At 57.1% G+C, this 18,494-nt stretch overlaps 2 protein-coding genes across 3 annotated transcripts in view; one reads left to right on the top strand and one right to left on the bottom strand.

The window, feature by feature from the left end:
• The window catches only part of SMG6 (SMG6 nonsense mediated mRNA decay factor), a 230,289-nt gene extending 218,524 nt beyond the window's left edge, over positions 1–11,765 (top strand). Inside the window, exons 16-19 of one of the 2 annotated variants that reach the window (XM_037491791.2) lie at positions 3,244–3,397; positions 6,323–6,534; positions 6,834–6,915; positions 10,029–11,765. In XM_037491791.2, coding sequence (XP_037347688.1) covers positions 3,244–3,397; positions 6,323–6,534; positions 6,834–6,915; positions 10,029–10,159 — 579 coding nt within the window. In that variant the 3' untranslated portion in view covers positions 10,160–11,765. The remainder of the gene's footprint in view (positions 1–3,243; positions 3,398–6,322; positions 6,535–6,833; positions 6,916–10,028) is intronic. The other variant, XM_037491790.2, reaches the window with a different exon arrangement.
• Positions 11,766–11,976: 211 nt separating this feature from the next.
• On the bottom strand, positions 11,977–15,555 carry HIC1 (HIC ZBTB transcriptional repressor 1). The gene is given in 3 exon segments (XM_037491793.2): positions 11,977–13,589; positions 13,592–14,992; positions 15,330–15,555. Coding segments are annotated over 3 exon segments (2,196 nt in total). The 5' UTR covers positions 15,367–15,555; the 3' UTR covers positions 11,977–12,831.
• Between the last annotated feature and the right edge of the window lie 2,939 nt (positions 15,556–18,494).

Below are 18,494 nucleotides of genomic sequence, written 5' to 3'. Positions count from 1 at the left end.
TTGGCACTCTCCCCACCGACATCACTTTTTCACTCCCTGCGCATCCTGTGTCCTTCTCTCACCGTGCGACCCAGAGATCGGAATGGGACGTGACGGCCGGCACAGGCGCCGTGCACAGCTGCCAGGAATCTGACGGGTAAAATCTGGAAAAGTTGGGAGGGCAAATGCTAAGCTCGCGCGCACACACACACACACACACACACATACACATACACTAGCGTGCACACACCACCACTCAGAGAGAGCCAGGAACAGACATCCATAGAAGAGGGCCTGCAGACTCTCAACCCTGCCTTGGTCTGCCAGTCTTATGAAGGGGTAGGGACTGGACCAGTCTCATGACCCAGGTATGACCCCCCTGCAAGCCCACTGGTACCTCAGGAGAAGGGGCAGCTTCATTTACTCTCCTGAGACTCTGTGAGGGCATGTGGGGAACAGGAAGCAGTTGTGTGGTGACTCACTGGGCAGAGCCAGGTTAAGGGAAGTTGTCTACAGGCGTCCCTGGGACCGGATGATGGCAGCACAGCTCCGACCACCCTCACACACAACTTGATCCCACCCCAACCCCAGGGAACCAACAAGGCTGCCAGCTCCCCAAGAGACTGTGGCCTCTGTTCACCTTTCTGGCCCTGAGCCAGAGCTCAGAGAAGTCAGACAGTTAGAGCTTCCTGGACTCTGTTTCTAGATTTTTCCTCCATCCCGCCCTCACAACACACAAGTAGACTAGTTAGTAACCTCTCTTGACCACTTGGCTTAAAGACCTTTCTATCTACTGTAGGTTCTAAAGCTAGTACGATACAGGTTTAGGAACTCGTTCACACAGGGTAAAAAGTGGCAGCCAGTTCCACTTCCTTAGAGTCAAACCAAGGCTGAAGTGTCATTTCTTGAGACTGAAAACCAAGATGTGAGAGTCTTGGGGGGTGGTGGCAGGAATGTAATGTTCAGTTAGGACTCTCAGCCCCTGTCAATATAGGTGCCCATGACTTCAGTCCTTCCCCAGCCAGTATCAAAGATTTGGGAGCCTATGGTACCAAAAAAGATATTCCTGGCAGTGGAAAATTGACTAGAGAATACCAAAAGCCAAGGAAATGGGGAACAGGAATGCTGGTGCTCCCTCTGTGTTGAGAGAAGGACTTAACCTAAGTGGACACTGTATCCTGACCTTACAAAAAATACCAAGCCATTGCATAATTTATATATAAATGCAATATAGATATATATACAATATATACATAGTATATATGTATGTCAGTTATACCTCAATTTTAAAAAATTGTTTTAATGTCCTAGTAAATCCGGTCAGTGTGTACCCTGTAGTTGGCAGTTCTGTGGTATGGGACAATGACCCAGGTCCCCTGGGAAAGTGGCCGGCAGCAGTGGTACTTTCCCCTAAATGAGGTGAGATCAGTATGGAGACTTTAGCTGTCTGGGCCTCTCAGCCAGATTTCTCATGCCTGCCAGCGTCTTGTGGCCTGTACCTTCCACCAGCTGTGGTGGCAGTGGCAGCAACGACTTACTCATAGGGAAAGGTCCCCGGAAGGTCACAGAGAAGCCACCCCCAGCATTGGAAGGCATGCCCTTTCAGTTTTACTGTCATTGCCAGTGAAACCAAACAGCCTTCCTCACTAACTGTTCGTGGCCAGGACTCAGTACTGTGGCCCCATCTCAGTTGGCACGCACATCTCCTCCCCCCACCTCATGTTTCTGTGTCCCTGCAAGTTGGTATGTGGCAGTAGGCCATAAAGAAGATATGACAAGCCTGGGACCAGCTCACCTGGCCCTTGGTAGATTTGTGTTACCACCCTCAGCTCCATATGCAAGGAATACACTGTCTGAACAGATGCCAGCAAGTCAGTTTTCTTCTTGGCCATGGTCCCCTGAAGAGGAGGCAGCAGAAAGTGACCAGGTTCTTTAGTGACATACTTACCCAGAGCTAGTCTCAGCTACAAACATGAGGCTCTGTGAGACTTAACAAAATTGGGCTTTCACAGAGGTGCCTTGGAGCCTCCCTGAAAAGATGTGAGCATCCGTAAAACTTACTAGCATAGGCCATGTGTTTCCCAAGATGTAGTCCCCAGAATACTGGTGCTCCCTGAGGGGGTGCCTTAGTAGTATAAAGGAGACACTTTGACTGTTTTAATATGGAAATTTAGCTTGTACTAGTAAGCATAGGACTAAATCCTTGATATTGTGGAGATAATTGCTTGAGAAAAGGCTAAGCAAAAAAAAAAAAAACCCATTTTAAGAAAAATGTCAGATAAATAATGGCACAGAATCTCATGGTTGTGTGACAGAGGAGCACAAGTAGGACACAAAAGACTAACGTTTAGGGAACACTGTTGGTGGTGGGGATGGCGACTCTGATCAGTCTGACTGGTGCTCATTGCATACATGCGAATGCAGTCCTGATTCATCACACCGTCTGGACTCCTGCTGCCGCAGGAAATTTTATTAGTTACCAGCATCACTTTTGTTGTGTAGCCTTTGAGTTTAGTTTCATCTTCTTTTTTTAACTACAGTGAAGTAAACTGAAATAAATTGCTTGGGAAATAAATTTCTATGAAATAGAAAATATAGGTGTACCCCTCTGTATTTTGCACAGTGTATATAAAACCATTTTCATACCCAATGAACCTAACTCTCCCTTTCTCAGCCCAAAGTCTTTCAGAGACCTGTTTTTACTGTTTTTTGTTTTTTTTTTTTTAAATACAATCAAGGGGGCCTTCCTGGTGGCACAAGGGGTTAAGGCACAACTTATGAAGCAATCTTGACTGCAGCACAAGTTCAATCCCCAGCCAGGGAGCTACCCATATGGCACAGCAGACCTCTCCTGACTCGCCCGCTGCTCCGCTCAGCAGTGTATTTCAGTCAATCTGCCTGTTCTGCTCCTACTCTGTCTCTGCTGAATCCTTTCACCCCGCCCCCACACCTCTGGCCTGTACCCCAGTTCTTGTATGCATAAATAAATCTTTAAAAAAAATAAATACAATCAGGGTCCTTTCCAGTCCTAGGCAGAATTTTAGTCAGTGTCCCATCCCCCAGGCCATTGGTCTAGTTGATTTTAATTGCAGTGGTTTGCCCAGCCTTTGGGCCTATCCCTTAGGCCTGACAGGAGCTGACTTGCCCTGGAGCAGGAGGAGATTCACAAGGCAGGATGCTGACCCACTGTGGAATCAGGGCCTTGGCTCACCCACCACTTGCCTGCCCACTCTCTGGCTCACTCACCATTCTGCTTTCCTGTAGGCTGTCCTGGAGGACCAGAGTCAGATGAGGCAGATGGAGCTCGAGATCAGACCCTTGTTCCTTGTACCAGATACCAACGGCTTCATTGACCACCTGGCCAGTCTGGCACGGCTGCTGGAGAGCAGGAAGTACATCCTGGTGGTGCCCCTTATCGGTGAGTCAGGCCAGAGCAGCCATGCACGTGCATAGAACCCCCACTGCACATATGCCCCACGACCCAAGGGTCAGGCAGGCAGAGCCCTGCTGTGTGTGTAAGACAGGATTTGCAGGGAAGTAGAGAATGTGTGGGGCAGGGAAAATTGTTTAATAATCAAAGCAGTTCAAATTATTATGGCTGATCCGTGGCTTAAACTGCTTGAGCAAATGGACTCCTGTGTCCCAGCAACCAGAGGCTGCATGAGCCCAGCCCTTGTTTTTATCCTTATAAAGCTTGCAGTAAAACAGCAAAGCTGGTTCCCGTTATTGGTAAACACTCAGCCCTGGCAGATAACGGCAGTGCTGCTGGGTGGTCTGGCAGGGAGGCTGGGAGGATTTTGAAGTGGTTAGATGCCTTTGGTCTGATTGTCTTGTAGCTTTTCATGATCATTCTGTTGGTTGGAGGTAGCATTCTTCTGGCTAGTGTCACCCTAAGGCCAGGCCGACGGAAACCCTCCAGAATAAGCCCTTGGCTCATGCCTGTGGATTCCTGCCACTTGGGCCCTTATGACTGTCTGGTCATTGGTGCTGGTGCAGGGTCAGCATCTCAGGACCCACTAGCTTGCTTCTACCCTCAGACCAGAGAAATCCAGCCGGCTGTCTCGGGGAACTGTCTAGGCACCCTTAGTTCTTGGAGCTCTGTTACGGTCTCAGGATGGGCTTTGGGCTCTGGGCTGCTGACTCATATAGATGCTATACTAATATAGTTGATGACTGCCCCATGGAGGCAGAGGATTTAGGAGGTGATTGAGAAGCCCGGGCTTTTTAAATGTCCCTTCCTCAGCAGCCCCTTGGAGCACATTCAGGAGCCCTGTCCTCTGGAAAAGCTGCCAGACTGGCAGTGTGCCTGCCAAGCCACCTCTGACATGCATGCCAAGATGTTCCATTGGGCCTTCCCTCCCAGTCCCAAGTGTCTTAGTGCCAGATGAGGGTGGAAACAAAGGGCAGGAAACATCCGCCCCTGCAGAGGCTATAGAACCCTGGGGGGTTGTGGGAAACACGTTAGCACCACCTGAGAATGTTGGCACTGAAGCAGCCCTCGTCTCGCCTCCACCCTCCCTGTCTTCCTTCCCCCTCCCCATGTGGCCTGGCCAGAACCTCTGAAACCCAGGCCCTTAGACCTAAGGGAAGATTCTCTGTTCTTCAAAAGTAGAGCGGCTTCTCTTCCCAAGGCAGAGCAGCAAGACCATCAAGCTGTACAGTTTCCCTCTTCCCTCACCGGGCTCAGGGGTGTGGTGGTTTTCAAGATTTTCTACCCAGGAGATTTTCAGGGGAAAGAAAGTAAATGGGTCACTTTTTGCTAGATCATCAGGAAATGTTGTAACTGATGGAGGGTACGGACATGTCAGGAGTCCCAGTTGGAAGGGGCCAGTACCATCCCAGGCTAGTAGGGCTTTTGGTTACCAGCTCTTACTGTGCCCCTACTGTGTGCTCTCTCTGTTCCTGAGGGATCAGTGAAAGGCAGAGTTGCAGTCCTTGGCCTGGAGGACCTTTTGGTTCAGTGGGGAAAGCTTGATTTAGAGGGAACAAATATATGAGAAAACCCACAGGATACATGCAGAATAAATAGATGACCCCCCAAGAGTGTCGGGAAATGACAACTGTTACAGCAATCCAGGCCAGCCTCTTTGAACCCTCCTCAACTGAACAGGGACCTGGATTCTCAAGCACTGTAACGGGGACTCCTGTTCAGTGAGGCTTCCTCTCTGGACCCATGCCTGTGTACAGAGCATGAAGGGTTAAGCCAACAGCCTTCCCTGCTTATTTCTTGTGCTCTTTAACCTACTCCATGTTCCTTCGGCCTGACCCCAGCATCAAGAAGCCCCGCCTGGTGCAGAAGCACAAACAAGCTTCCCCTTTGAAGCCTGTTTAGTTTGGAAGCAGGAAAGCAGATTTGGGGATGAAATACCAGTTTTTCCTGTTTGATGTTCTGTTTGCTGTACCACACACCCATCCACCGCTACTTCCCAACCTCAGCTATATGTTGTGTGACCACTGCAGCCTCAGGTTGCTGAAGGCATTGGGGGGAGAGAGAGAGAGAGAGAGAGAGTATGTGTGTGTGTGTGTTTTCCCACATGGACCTTTTCCAGAAAGTGTCTCTGAATACCCAGACAGTGAGTGCCAGGCTCACCATGGAACAGCATGCTCATGCCGACTCCTCGAGCCATGAATCATTGCACTGAGGAGAGGCCTCAGACCCCAAACTCTCCCGGAGCCCCCAAGGAGTGCATATTTCCCACTTGACCTCAGGCTTTTGGCTGTAATTTTGGAAAGAATCTTCACCAGAAAATGAAGCCATGTCCCAGACATAGGCAGGCAGGCAGATAGACAGACACACACAGACACACACACACACACACGCACACATGCACACATGCACACACACAGCATCAGAGGAAGTAGATGTGCCAAGGGCATGGTTTTGGGGAATACCAGGGCTATGGCAAATGAGGCTGTGACTACTGCTTCCTACTTGGTGACCTCCCTGCACTTTGTTAGGAGTGGGGTATAGGACTTTGCCCATCATGGACTACTGTGGTTGGGGGACTCAAATGGATGAGGGAGAATGCCTCTTTCCCTTTAGCTGCTACATACCCTTACCTCTCCTGAGGGACTCTTTCAATTTGATCCTATAACTAAGGAATGCAATAGAGGGGCCAGGTTTCTTCCTCTGAGTACAGCAGTTTCAGAAAATCCCTGTAAGATTCTCCCAGGAGGAGGGAAGGGGAGTAGAAAGTCTGGGATACTGCTTTCCCCCTCCCCCCAACACAGTTCCCTAATTTTTCTGGAAGACTGCAATGGGGCAAGATGGATTATATGGAATGGGGAAGGGTGAAGGCAGACAATGCTGAAGCTGATAGCTTGTGGGTCTGTGTCTTATCAGTGATCAATGAGTTGGATGGCCTGGCTAAGGGGCAGGAGACAGACCACCGGGCTGGGGGCTATGCCCGCGTGGTGCAGGAAAAGGCCCGGAAGTCCATTGAATTCCTGGAGCGGCGATTTGAGAGTCGGGACTCTTGCCTACGGGCCCTGACCAGCCGTGGCAATGAACTTGAATCCATCGCCTTCCGCAGTGAGGACATCACTGGCCAGCTGGTGAGAACCCCGACAAAAAGGGAGAGCCCACAGTCAGCCTTCAGAACAGGGTCTCCAGGAGGGAGGAGCTAAGGAGGGAAAGTCAGTAAACCTGGGCATCTGTGGGGCAGCTCACCATCCAGGCCCAAGAGTGACATCCCCTGCATCACTCTTGGCTCAGTTGGACCTGCGAAGCAGGTATGGGAGGGACTCTGGGGTTTGATCCCCCACCCCTACCCCAGTGGCAGAGTATTCCTGTTGCCTCCTCTGCATGGCGCCCCCTCCTGCCCAGTGGCACTGCTCACACTGTCTTCCTCCAGGGTAACAACGATGACCTGATCCTCTCCTGCTGCCTCCACTACTGCAAAGACAAGGCTAAGGACTTCATGCCCACCAACAAAGGTACAATTCTGTCTCTGCCTTCGGATCAACCATTCCCCCACCTTCCTTCATCCAATAGCCTCAGTCTAAAGGGAAGAGTCCCTCTACCAACTCTGGCCAGGGGACTTTGAGGAATCAGGGATCAGACCTGATGGAAGTCTGAGGCCAGCCCAGTGTCCTGCCCTCCTGAAAGTCAATCCTCTTGTCACAATGACTCCACCCCCACCCCCAGAATATGTCATATGTACCCTGTCATATGGAGCAACTAAGGATGCAGCTAGCCCAAGAATCATGGCTCTAGGCAGTGAGCTTTCCTACTGAGCATACATCCTTTTCCATTCTTGGGTCCTCAGTAAGTTCTGACAGCAAAAATGTTTTTATGATTCAACATAGTTTTTTCTAGCCGTGGTCTCCTTTCAGCCTTGTGCAGCTCTGAGAAGGACAGGCCTACCTCCCTTTTCTCAGCCATTCTCACCCTCTTCATCCCAGAATAATTACCCTGTATAGGCTGGAGATGGAGGCAGTCCCCCAGTCAGTAGTGTACCTTTTCTTCCTGTCTCTACATTTGTGAGCTGTAGCACTTTGCAGGTTCACCCAAGTCGGAGGCAGGTGAAAGCTGAGAGCTCAGTCCTCAGACCTTTTTGGTGAGCAGAATCCCATCTCTGCTCTCACCCTAGGGACTTTCTTCCAGTTGTTTGAGCCCCTCATCCTTAAACCAGAACTGTTTGTCCTGCACAACTCCTTGGAGTCAGCAAGTCTCAGGTGCTTTCTGCAGCAGTGTGACATTTCTTTTGGAAGGAATTCCTAGTACCTCCTAGTTCGCTGTCATCTGCAGAGCTAATAATTCTCACCATTTGGTTTCAATCTATACATGTCACGTCATTTTCTCTGAGTCCTTGTCACCCATCTCTCTTCTTGGCTCATTTTCCTAACCCTGGCTACCAGGCTGGTACAGTGATTGTCTTCTCTGCTGCTGCTCCTCCCACCTACTTTAACGCAGCCCCTCACTCTGAACCAGGTTACAGGGTGTGTTTCCTGAATGAACTAGTTTCTGTACCACAACAGCTGTTTTTCCAGGGGATCCTGCTGTGAGGCTTCCATGTACACCCCAGACGAATTTGGGCTCTCTTCCCATGCAGCCTCCTGGAGGGGTACCTTCTGAGGGAGAGGTAGACTGGATAGCAGAAGGCCTTGTTGGGAAATATCATACTTGGTTCAGATACTGCTGTGACTCCACCCAGCCTCAGAGCTGTTTCTCGCTTAGCAGAGACACATTTTGGCTTTGTCCCTACTATATCCCCATCCCCCACCTTAGCCCCAAACAGCCTACAGGAACCCATTGCGATTCTGGGGACCGCCCCTATCAGAATTACATCAGCAACGGCTGGTGTAATCAAACCCCATTTCTCAGTGTGAATTCTTAGCAGATTAACTTGTCAGATTCACAGAGAAACCGTCACCAAATGTTTATGTGTAAACGATGTTGAATTTTAAAATCATGTGGATTATGGCGGATGGGGCCTGACAAGATGACAGTCTCTGGTTTCTAACAAAGTGAAGTTACCAGTGTCAAAACAGAGGATGTTTATTGTTAAAAATGTCTCAAAGTATTCACAGAAACCCCTGCAGACCCCTGCCAGCAATGCTGGGCCTTGGCTGGCTGACCTAAGTCCTGGGACTCTCCTGGTCTAAGTCTCAGGGCAGAAATGGTGGGGCTGCAGACAGAATCAGGCAACCAGCTGGGAGGCCCACAGAGCACCACCACCACCACCACCCCACTCCACACTCACACAGCCCAGAAATGCCAGGCCCAGGCATTTGAATGGTTTCAAAGCATCCCCTTTGCCCATGGCCACCACCAACACAGCCCTTCTCCTCCATCACATTCTCCTTCCACCTCTACCCTTCTCTCACCATCAGCAATCCCATGAACATCTCCCTCCCTTTGCCCCCAAACTCCTCCAGAGACTGATAGCCAGTTTCGCAGCCTCCCTGCCCAGAGCTGGCACACCTGAAACTGCTCAGGTTCAGTGTAGTTGTTTGCAGCCCCCAGCCCTGCAGGACACTTCCTGCACCTCACTTTCTGCTAGACCTCCGTCAGGAAGTGCCTGGCCAAGACTGAGGAGTAACCCTCCACCCAAGGAGCCTTACTAGGGCGGGGGTTTGTCCCTTGTGTGAGCACATGGCCATGGTTTAAATTCTCCCCATACACTAAAAAGGGGAATAGGGGTAAAGAGATGGTAGGATATATCCTGCTTTAAAAAGTCATAGAAAAAGAATGAAGACTGTCTGTACCGGCATAGAGAGATCTTTAAAAATACAGAAAATTTGGATAAAGTAAGTATGGCTAGTATGATCATAATGTGGCAGGACTAATGCTTACATAACACCTATATATACTTACAAACATGCGGGGAGACATCTGAAAGCCTGTACAGCATTCCCCTGGGAAAGAAGACAGACACAGGGAGGGGGAGGGCGGGAAGGATGGCCGTGACTACCTTTGCTGCTCACTGTCCTGTACTGTCGGAGAGTCCACCACGTACATGGGTTCCTTTTATTTCACAGGAGAGATCGTTTGCCCCTAGCCCAGGGCTACCTTGGCACAGATCTGCCAGGGACCCTTGCCCTCTACTACTCCTCAGAGCCCCCTTGATCTAGAAACCCACTCCTCATGTCTGGAAGCTTTGGCTATGCTTTTCTATTTCATCTTTAGTTCTACTTCTTCATACCTAAAGTGTTGGCCTGCTGACCTTGGAGGGAGAGGATGTGCGAAAAGAGCATAGTATTGTGAGTCTAGGACCAGCAGAGGGATAGAAGGACATAGAAGGGAGAGAAGGAAAAGGGCTTCTCCTACATTCAGTTCATAGTGCTGAGAGAGGGGTCTGTGGAGGATGGCGGGTTTGGACGGCTCTCGGGGCACAAAGCAGCACAGGGGTCTGTGCTGGAGGTGGGTGAGGGGGGTCCCAAGCCAGAGGCCATCCCTGGCCCAGCATGACTCTGTCTAAGCCAGCAGGGGAGGTCCACCGTGGCTGATTGTCAGTGTTAGGGAAAAATCTCCAGAGAGGGAAGGGGCAGCTGCTGCCGCCTCTGTTTCCTGCCCTCGGTGAAGTCCTGTTCTCTCACACCAACAGAGGAGCCAATACGGCTACTGCGGGAGGTGGTGCTGTTGACAGATGACCGCAACCTGCGTGTGAAGGCGCTGACAAGGAATGTGCCTGTGCGGGACATCCCGGCCTTCCTCACGTGGGCCCAGGTGGGCTGAGTGGGCCACACCGGGGCCCACCCCCCATGGAACCGTTCCTGAGAGGCCACCAGGCGCCCAGTGTAGCACAGAAGATGCCCACGTGCCACGTGCCTGAGCCACCAATCCACCCAGACAATAAACCATCCTCTTCCAACCCACGCCGTGGCCATGCTGTGGGGGAGCTGCTCCTCACAGAGCCCCTCCCAAGGGTCGGGCGGAAGCTGCTGGGACCCTCGTGGGCTGCCAAGATTTAGCAGGGAAGTGGCTGGCTACAGTGACAGCAGGTGGACCAGCCAGATAGGCTGTCCATGCTCTCAGCCTTTCTCCCTCCCCCTGTCTAGTTCCATTGCTGGGGGAAGGCCGCCTCAGCCCGAGACTCAGCCACTTTCTCAGGTGGAGATGAGGCAGAGGGTTTAGAGTTTCCATCAGATACAGGTGAAATCACAGGTCCCTTTAATCTTCTCAGTAGCCCTGTCCTGAATGTGTCCAAGAAGCTTTAGTCATGACATGAAGAGAGTGCCCAGGGTGTGTGTCTCTCCCTGAGGCCTGGATTCCCCTGTGGACCCGAGTTGGGTTCTGGACACCATGTCACTAACAGCAGACCTAGACTCCCTTCCCCCTTCCACCCCAAACACACCCATCCTGCTTTTCTTCCTTCCCTGTCAATCTGGGTTCATTGCACTTTGCTACTTGTTTTACCCTTGGTTGGTCATGGGTCTGGAGGGAAAGGGCATCTGGTCTTGGGCCCATACTTCCTGGGTGGCCTTTGCCTGCTCCCTCTCTCCTCATTGACCTTCCTTTTGTTCAAGTTTCCCCAAGAAGTTTCCTCAGAGTCTTCTCAGTTCTGCCCTCTCCTCTCCTGGCCTACCTCTCTCCCTCCTGTGTCATCCCCCTCACCCTCTTGCCCATTCTAATCCTCTTAACTGCCCTAGTCCCCTCAGTTTCCTCAACTCAGTTCTTTGCCATGGGGGTTCTTACTCCAAAACTTCCTCCTCTGGGACCTGTGGCAGGAAGCTAATAAAACTGTTCCACCCCTGACCTTCTTTCCCAGACCCCTATGGCCCAAGAAACTTCCAGGCTTGTACAGCCCAGCCTGAAGGTAGGGTGGGCCAGTGCCATTGCCTAGCCTGGAGTTTTCATTCACCCTGTTTCTAGCTTTGCCTAGAAGAACTTAACACAGGGACCCTTTAGCCTTTGAGTTTTTTGTTGCCTCTTTAACTGGCACCTGTGTTTAAAGCCAGGATATGTGTTCTCCAAACCCAGGGACAGGAGTGAGGGGGACTTAAGAGAAAGAGGGTTTTGAGGAGGAGTAAGGAGTAGGTTTGGATGAGCCCAGTGCGGGGAATCTCCTAGCACCCCTGTCTTCTGACTGTGGACTGTACCTCCCCTGCCCAGAGGATAGGAGCAAGTCTGTTACACCCCTCCCCACAAAGCCCAAGATGATGCCAGAAGGAGGGGAGACTACGGGAGAGCCATGACCAGTAGTTTAGGGTATAAATCCCCGGGGCCTCAGAAGACTGGGCTCTATGGAGTAAAGGTTCCCCTGGCCTCCTTTGAGATCTTCCCTCAATGAAGGCTGATGGGTCGGTGGGAGGGGTGGGCGGGAGACCTGTCTCTCCTTTTTGTTCCATTTGCAGCACTGGTTTTGTTTCCTTAATAAATTTTAGTTATGAAACATACTTGACCTCTTGCTGATCTGTTTCTGGGGCTGGGTAGGGAAGAAGGCCCAAGCCTCTGCACCTGTGCGAGGGTGCCAAGTCTGGCCCCCCGCCGCTGACCCAGCGGGGCCCTCCCAGGGCTTTGTGTAGGGTGGAAGAGAGCAGCAGGGTCCAGGGTCCTTGGTTACTGCTTTATTGCTGTTTGGTTCGAGTATAGAAAATGGAAGCGGCTCTGGAAGAGCCTGTGTACAACGTAGGAAATATACAAACGAGGAGGAGGGAGCTAAAGAGACCGCAGTCCCAGCCCAGTCAAGGGCTCGGGATGGGATGGGGGCCGCCCTGGGCGCATGCAATAAATATGGTCCGGGGCCCCAGGGAAGGGAGAGGGACACCTGGGGGGGAGGGGGGGAGAGACCGGGCGTGCCAGGGCTGTCTCAGCCTTCTGACTTAGGAGGGAGGGAAGGGTTGGCCCTGGGGCTAGTGCCACTTGTGCAAAATGAGGAACTTCACATTATCAGTCCCGGGGCGGGCGGGGGCGGGGGCGGGGAGGCCCTCCGGCCGGCTCAGTCCCCTCCCTGCTCCCCAAGTCTGCCCGACGCTCCGACCCCAGCGGGGAGATTCACAGTGAGAAAGGGTGTGGTCGCAAGGGCCGGAGGTAGGGCCGGGAGCTCCCCAACAGTGACACCCCTCCCCCCAGGAGCAGCACGGAGCCAGGGGAGGGGGCCAACGAACCACAGGAAGAGGCGGAGAAGGGCTGGGGGTCTCCTTTGGTCAAAGCTGATATCAAAAATATAAATCTCCCTTCCCCCATCCCACCCCCGTCCCGGGGTTTTACCCCTACCCCCACCCCGGGCTAAGGCACAAAGCAGTGAGGCCAGGTGGGGCCGCTGCCACTGAGGCGTCGCTGCCGCAGCAGCTACTACAGTTCTCTCGGCGCCCGCCGAGAGCCAACTCGCCGCCGCCGCCGCCGCTCGGGGGCTGCAGGTCGTGGCCAAGCAGCGGCGGCGACGGGGCCGGCAGGCGGGGCGCGCCCTAGGTGGGGGAGAAACGGTCGATGGTCCGGCCGTCGGGCCCGGCGGCCAGGTGCGCTCCCTGGCTCAGCACCTCCGCCGCCTTGTCGGGGCTGAGGCCCAGCTCCGCGGTGAACTTGGCCAGCGGGTAAAGGCTCTCGAGCGCCACCTTGGGGTCGTGCAGGAAGTGCGTGGTCTGCGCCAGCAGCTCGGCCGCGGCCGCCTTGTCCTGCTGCTTCAGGCTCAGCTGTTCCGCCGTGAGCCGGGCCACCGCGAAGACACCCTCGGGGAAGTCCAGCTTGCCCTTGCCATCGGGGCCGGGGACGCCGGGGAGCCCCCCCAGGCCCGCCAGCGCCCCCGCCGCGCCGGCCGCGCCCCCCACGGCGTGCATCTTCATGTGGCTGATGAGGTTGCGTTGCTGAGCGAACTTGCCGCCGCACACCTGGCACTCGTAGGGCTTCTCCCCGGAGTGGATGCGCATGTGCTCGGTGAGGCGGTACTGGCGCGTGAAGCGCATGCCGCACGCGTCGCACGCGAAGGGCTTGAGGCCCAGGTGGCTGCGCATGTGGCGCGTCATGGTCCCGCGCTGCGTGAACTTCTTCCCGCAGATGGTGCACGGGTAGGGCCGGGTCAGCCAGTGCGTCTTCTCGTGCTGCCGCAGCGTGGCCGGGTCCTTGTAGCTCTTGTCGCACGACGCGCAGCGGTAGGGCCGCAGCAGCTCGCCCAGGCCTCCCGCGGCCCCGGCCACCTTGTCCCCGCCGCTCCCAAACGGGGGCCCAGGCCGGCGGCCCCGGCGGCCACATCAGCGGCCTCGGCCCTGCCGTACAGCGCCTCCTCCTCCTCCACGTGAGCCTCTACGTGCGCGTTCAGCTGCTCGGAGCTGGGGAAGCCCTTGCCGCACGGGATGCACACGTACAGGTTGTCGCCGAAGCTCTCGGGTTCGCCGTAAGCCAAGTGCGGGCACGGGTAGCCCTCGAGGTGGCCGCCGGGCGGGCTGGGGTCCTCGCTGCTGCCCGTCTCCTCACTGCTGCTCTTGTAGTCGTCGCCATCGCCCCCCGCGCCGGGCCCGTCCAGGCTGCCGGGGTAGCGCGGCGGTGGCGCCAGGCCGAGCGAGGGCACCCCGGGCGAGGCGGCCGGGTCCCCGCCGCGCTCCTCGCAGCGCTCGCCGGGGGAGCCGCGCTCGCGGCCCAGCTCGTCTCCATAGCTGCCCAGGCCCGGCTCGTGCTTCATCCAGCGGTAGAGGAGGCTGGGCCCGTCGGGGCGGCCGGGGGGCTCGGGTCCCGGGCTGCCGCCGCCGCGGAACGGGTCCGGGGGTGGCAGGGCCTCCTCCAGCTTCTGGAAGGGCAGCGGCGGCAGCGGCGGGAGGGCGAGCGGCGGCTCCTTGTAGGCTGCGGGGCCGGCGCTGGGCGGGCTGTCGGGCCGCGGGGGCAGCTCGCGCTCGCCCAGCGGCCGCTCGGGAGGCGCGGAGCCCGGCGGGCTTTTCTTGGACAGATCCAGGCCGCAGAGCGGGGAGCAGCGGCGCTCGGCGGCGCAGAGGGCGGCGGCCGGGCCGGGGCCCGAGGCGTACATCTCCGCGCAGTGCGTGCTCACCGCGGCCTCGGCGCCCGAGGGCGGGTCGGCGGCGGGCGGCGGCGGGGGCCCGGCGGGCGACGAGTAGCAGGTCTGGATGACGGGCGTGGCGGCCCGCAGGCCCCGGCCGGGCCGGCCGTAGGGCGCGTAGCCCCCGCCGCCGCCGCCGCCGCCCCGCAGGTGACAGTACTTGCCGTGGCGCTTGAGGCGCTTCTTGCACAGCGCCACGAGGTCGGGGATCTGCAGGTAGCTGGCGGCGGCCAGCACGGCTCCCAGGCTCGGCTCCGCCCCGGGGGCCACGGCCGCCGCCGCGGCTGCCTCCGCGCCGTCAGCCAGGCGGCCGGTGTAGATGAAGTCCAGCACCAGGCGGAAGACGGCCGGGCTCACCATGTCATGGTCCAGGTTGAGCAGGTTGTCATGCACGACCAGGGACTTGAGGTAGGCGCTGCTGGCCGCCAGCACGTTCTTGTGCGCGCGGAAGAGGGCGTTCTGCACCACGATGATCACGTCGCACAAGAAGCCTTTCGTGCGCTGGTTGTTGAGCTGCAGCAGCAGCTGCCTCGAGTGGCCAGGCGCCTCCATCGTGTCCAGCATCGTCTGCCCAGCACAATCTCCTGCGGGGACACACACCGGCCGAGTCAGAGCCGCACCGAGACTTCACTGCCGGTACCCGATCCAGCCCGGCTCCCCTCCACTTCCCCTTCCCCTCAGCTAGGCAGGGGCATGCAGCACCGCGGCCTGGGCACTGCCAGAGAGGAGGCGGCCTCCCCAGGGTGGGGATCTGGGCCGAGCCACCCAGACAAGAAGAAGGAGCAAGGGACTGGCTGGTGGAGAGGAGACCACGCTGGTCTGCGCCCTCAGGCCCTGATACCCCTGGGCACCCAGGCTGGTTTCTGGGGGTTTCCGAGGAGAAAACTGTTGGGGCGAAGTGACCCTTTCGGAGAGAGTTACCGGATTTGAGGAAAATGTCCGCTTCAGGAAAAGTCATTCAAGGACCGAGAAGTTTGCCCCAGTGGAGAATAAGAAAGCTGAGTAAAAAGGCCTCCCGCCTCAGGAGAAGTTGCCCCAGTTGGGGGAAGTGATCCCGAGGAGAGTGCGGTGCCCGCCGTGGCGCCGCCCCGGCCGGGGGCTGTCAGGCCCTCACTTGTGGGCCCGGGCGGCGGCACAGGGAGCGGAGGCACCGGCTGCGGTGGCGGGCAGAGCGCGAAGGCCGGCCCCGGCGCGGGGAGGGCGTTATATCGGGGCAGGAGGCTGAGGCAGGAAGCAGGTGGGGGGGAGGGGGGAGCCACGCAGCTCCCAGGGGAGGGAGGGGGCAGCGCCCCGGGCGGGCACGGCGCGCTGCCTGCTGCGGCCCTGACCCCGGCCTGCGCCCCACCCGCGTCCCGGCCCGGGCCTCCTCGGCCTCAGCTCTGCCTTCTCCGGCCAGGCGTCTCCCTCCCCAGCTCCTCTCGGCCCCCTCTTCAGGGGAACTCCGTAGCCCCAAACTTGGGGGAAAGTTTCCCAACTTCAGACTGGCCGGGAGGAGCGCGCCCGTCCCAGTCCCTCGGCTCGCAGCGTTTATCCTCGACCCCGGGTTCGGAGGCCAGGCGACCGCAGGGCCGGAGCCGAGCCCTGAACTTCTCAGCCCGCTCGCTGGCCTGCCCGACCGTGCTCCCCGCCTGGCCCGCAGGGCCCCGTGGCCCGTTACCTGCGGCCACAGGCCTGCCGGGCTTCCCTCCCCGCGGCGATGGCAGTTCCTAGCCGGCGCCCCACCCTCCCCGCTGCCAGGCGCTGAGCAGTGCCAGGGCAGCGCCCCTGCCAGCCCCGCCCGGCAGCTCCCCTTCTCTTCCCCTCGCCTCTCCAGCCCATGTGCGGGCAGAGCCGGCCCCGGGCAGCTGACCCCGCGGTGAACCCGGCGCAGAGCAGTGGTCTGGCGGGGCTGAGTCCCCTCGGGGTGACACCCGCCCGGAACGCCAGCCGCGCCGGGGCGCCCGCGCTGGAGGATGCGCCCGGGGCGGCCAGCACGCGAGGACCGGGCTGTCTGGGTCCCCTGTCCCTCACGGTCCCCAGCCCAAGGACCCACCTGGGGGGCATGTCGGAAGCCCCGGGCCCGGCTGCCGGCGGATCCAGGGGGGACGTGGCTGCGCTGCGCTGCCCTCCGCCCGCCGGGCCCCCGGTCGGTCTGTCTTGCTGGTCCGTCCTCCCCGCGTCCTGGTCGCGTCTCAGCCCCGCTGCGCTTTCCGCACACTCTTATCTGGAGCGGCCCGGGCCGACCGGCGCTGCCGAAACTACATCGCCACCTAGCGGCCTCGAGGGGCTTTGCACCACACAGCGACCTGCCTCCGCGCACCTGGGCTGGATGCGCAGCTGGATGCGAGAATCGGGAGTGGGAGGCTTTCCGCAGGCTCGCACTCCCAGATGTGCCCACGTAGGGGCCCAGGCCCGATACCTGCGAGTCCCACAGCCTACTGGGTTTTGAGTCGAAAGCTCTCGCGTACATTTTTAGATTCTTGTATTGGCCAGATTTGGAGAAATCTTGCCCACAAGGAGGGGGACTCAATTTGAGTAGATAGTGGGAACAGGTTACAGAAATCCCAAGGGAGAAGGTAAAAAGGGGTCTTGGGAGACTCTCCTTAGGCGTTCCTCGATGGGACTGAATATTTGCTCCTACTCCCAGGTATCCACGGAATAAACCCATATGCACCCAGACCCTCTCCAGGCATTGATATCAAGTGTTTGCACAAACACGCCAGTCCTCTTCCGAAATCCAAGTCCCACTTCGTGAACCTGGGCAGAGACGTCATCCAAGCAAATTTACAGGACTCTGGAGAAACCTCAGGACAGTCTGCTGGGAATGGTTGGACAGCGCCCCTGAGGGGGTCCCGCAGCAACTCCAAGCCCCAGGTTCCCCCTGTGAGCCGTTTTGAGGCCCCACTTGGACGACTAGTCCCCAGCCCACCGACTGGAGAGAAAGGTGCCAGGAGAGTTTGCAGTCTGTAATCCCCTACCAGGCCCTGCACCCGCACTTGAAAGTCCAGTGCGTGCAGGTGGCGCCCCTTCTGGTAGGGAGGGAGGGGACCCGCACTGGTGCTGGCGAGGCTACTCCGGAAGTGTCCTCGCGCGGCCCCGCCGCCGCATCAGGCCTGTAAGCGAGCGCCGGGTCTTCTCGACCCACGCTCCGCCTCCTCCCCGCACCTCCTGACCCCCGCCCACACGTGGGGGTGGGAGTGGGTCCCCGAGAACGCCTGCAGCTTCTGATTGGCTGCGACTTCCTCGGCGGCAGCGCGCGAGAGGCTGGGGCGCAGAGTTACCATAGTAACCGATGAGGTTCGCCCAGATCTCTTTTTTCCAAGGTCTTGGAGAGCTTAGCAACCACGCAGGGCCACTGGGCGGGTGGGGGCTGCGCTCGCCACCCACCTCTCGGTCCTCTTCCCGCACGCCCCCGCTAGAGGTAATGTCTGAGTCACTGAGCCGGGGGCCGCTGGCTGCGGGGTTCCTGACAGACACCAAGGTCTTGGGCGCCCCCCAGAGGTTCCCTCTCCTCCGTAGGCGACTTCATGTCTTTGGGTCCAGATGGTGTGACTCCTGGCCCACTGTAGCTCCTTCTGACTCCCACCAAGTCCTGAGCCCGCCCTCACCCTGCTTCCACTCCGAGATCTGGATCCATCTTTCCTCCTCCTCTCCCTCTCCTAGTGTCCTCACAAGAGAAGTAGTGAGGTTCCAAGAGTGCAAATGTGGGTTCTGCAACTGGCAGCCACTAGGGAGGATGAACCCAAAAATGTTAGCTGAGGGAGATGCTGTGGACTGAGGTAGAGTGCTAGAACTGAGGTGGAGTGCTGGGAGAATGCAGGAGGTATCCTGAAAAGAAGTGTTCTCAGAGCTGGGCTTTGATGGGTGAATAGGAGTTCTTCCCCAAGGCAGGAAGACATTCCTGGAGAAGAGAACAAAGGCTGGAAGTCCAAAAAGGGGCCCCGGGAGGTGGGAGGGACTATAGGAGGCCAGATCCTAGAGGGTGTGCAGGGTCTCTCTGACCCCATTTCTGCTATAATCTTTCTTCTCTCAATGGGGCCAGATCCTAACCCAAAAGGAGACCCTCAGTCCTGTCTTTTCTGTGCACTTTCTGCTGTGGAAATAGAC

Source organism: Talpa occidentalis, unplaced genomic scaffold (assembly GCF_014898055.3).
Source record: "Talpa occidentalis isolate TD23 unplaced genomic scaffold, MPIMG_talOcc4v2.1 talOcc4.7, whole genome shotgun sequence".
In the NCBI taxonomy this organism is placed as follows: domain Eukaryota; kingdom Metazoa; phylum Chordata; class Mammalia; order Eulipotyphla; family Talpidae; genus Talpa; species Talpa occidentalis.
Note: the sequence above shows the minus strand (reverse complement) of the source record. Positions and strands in the feature narration are given on the sequence as shown.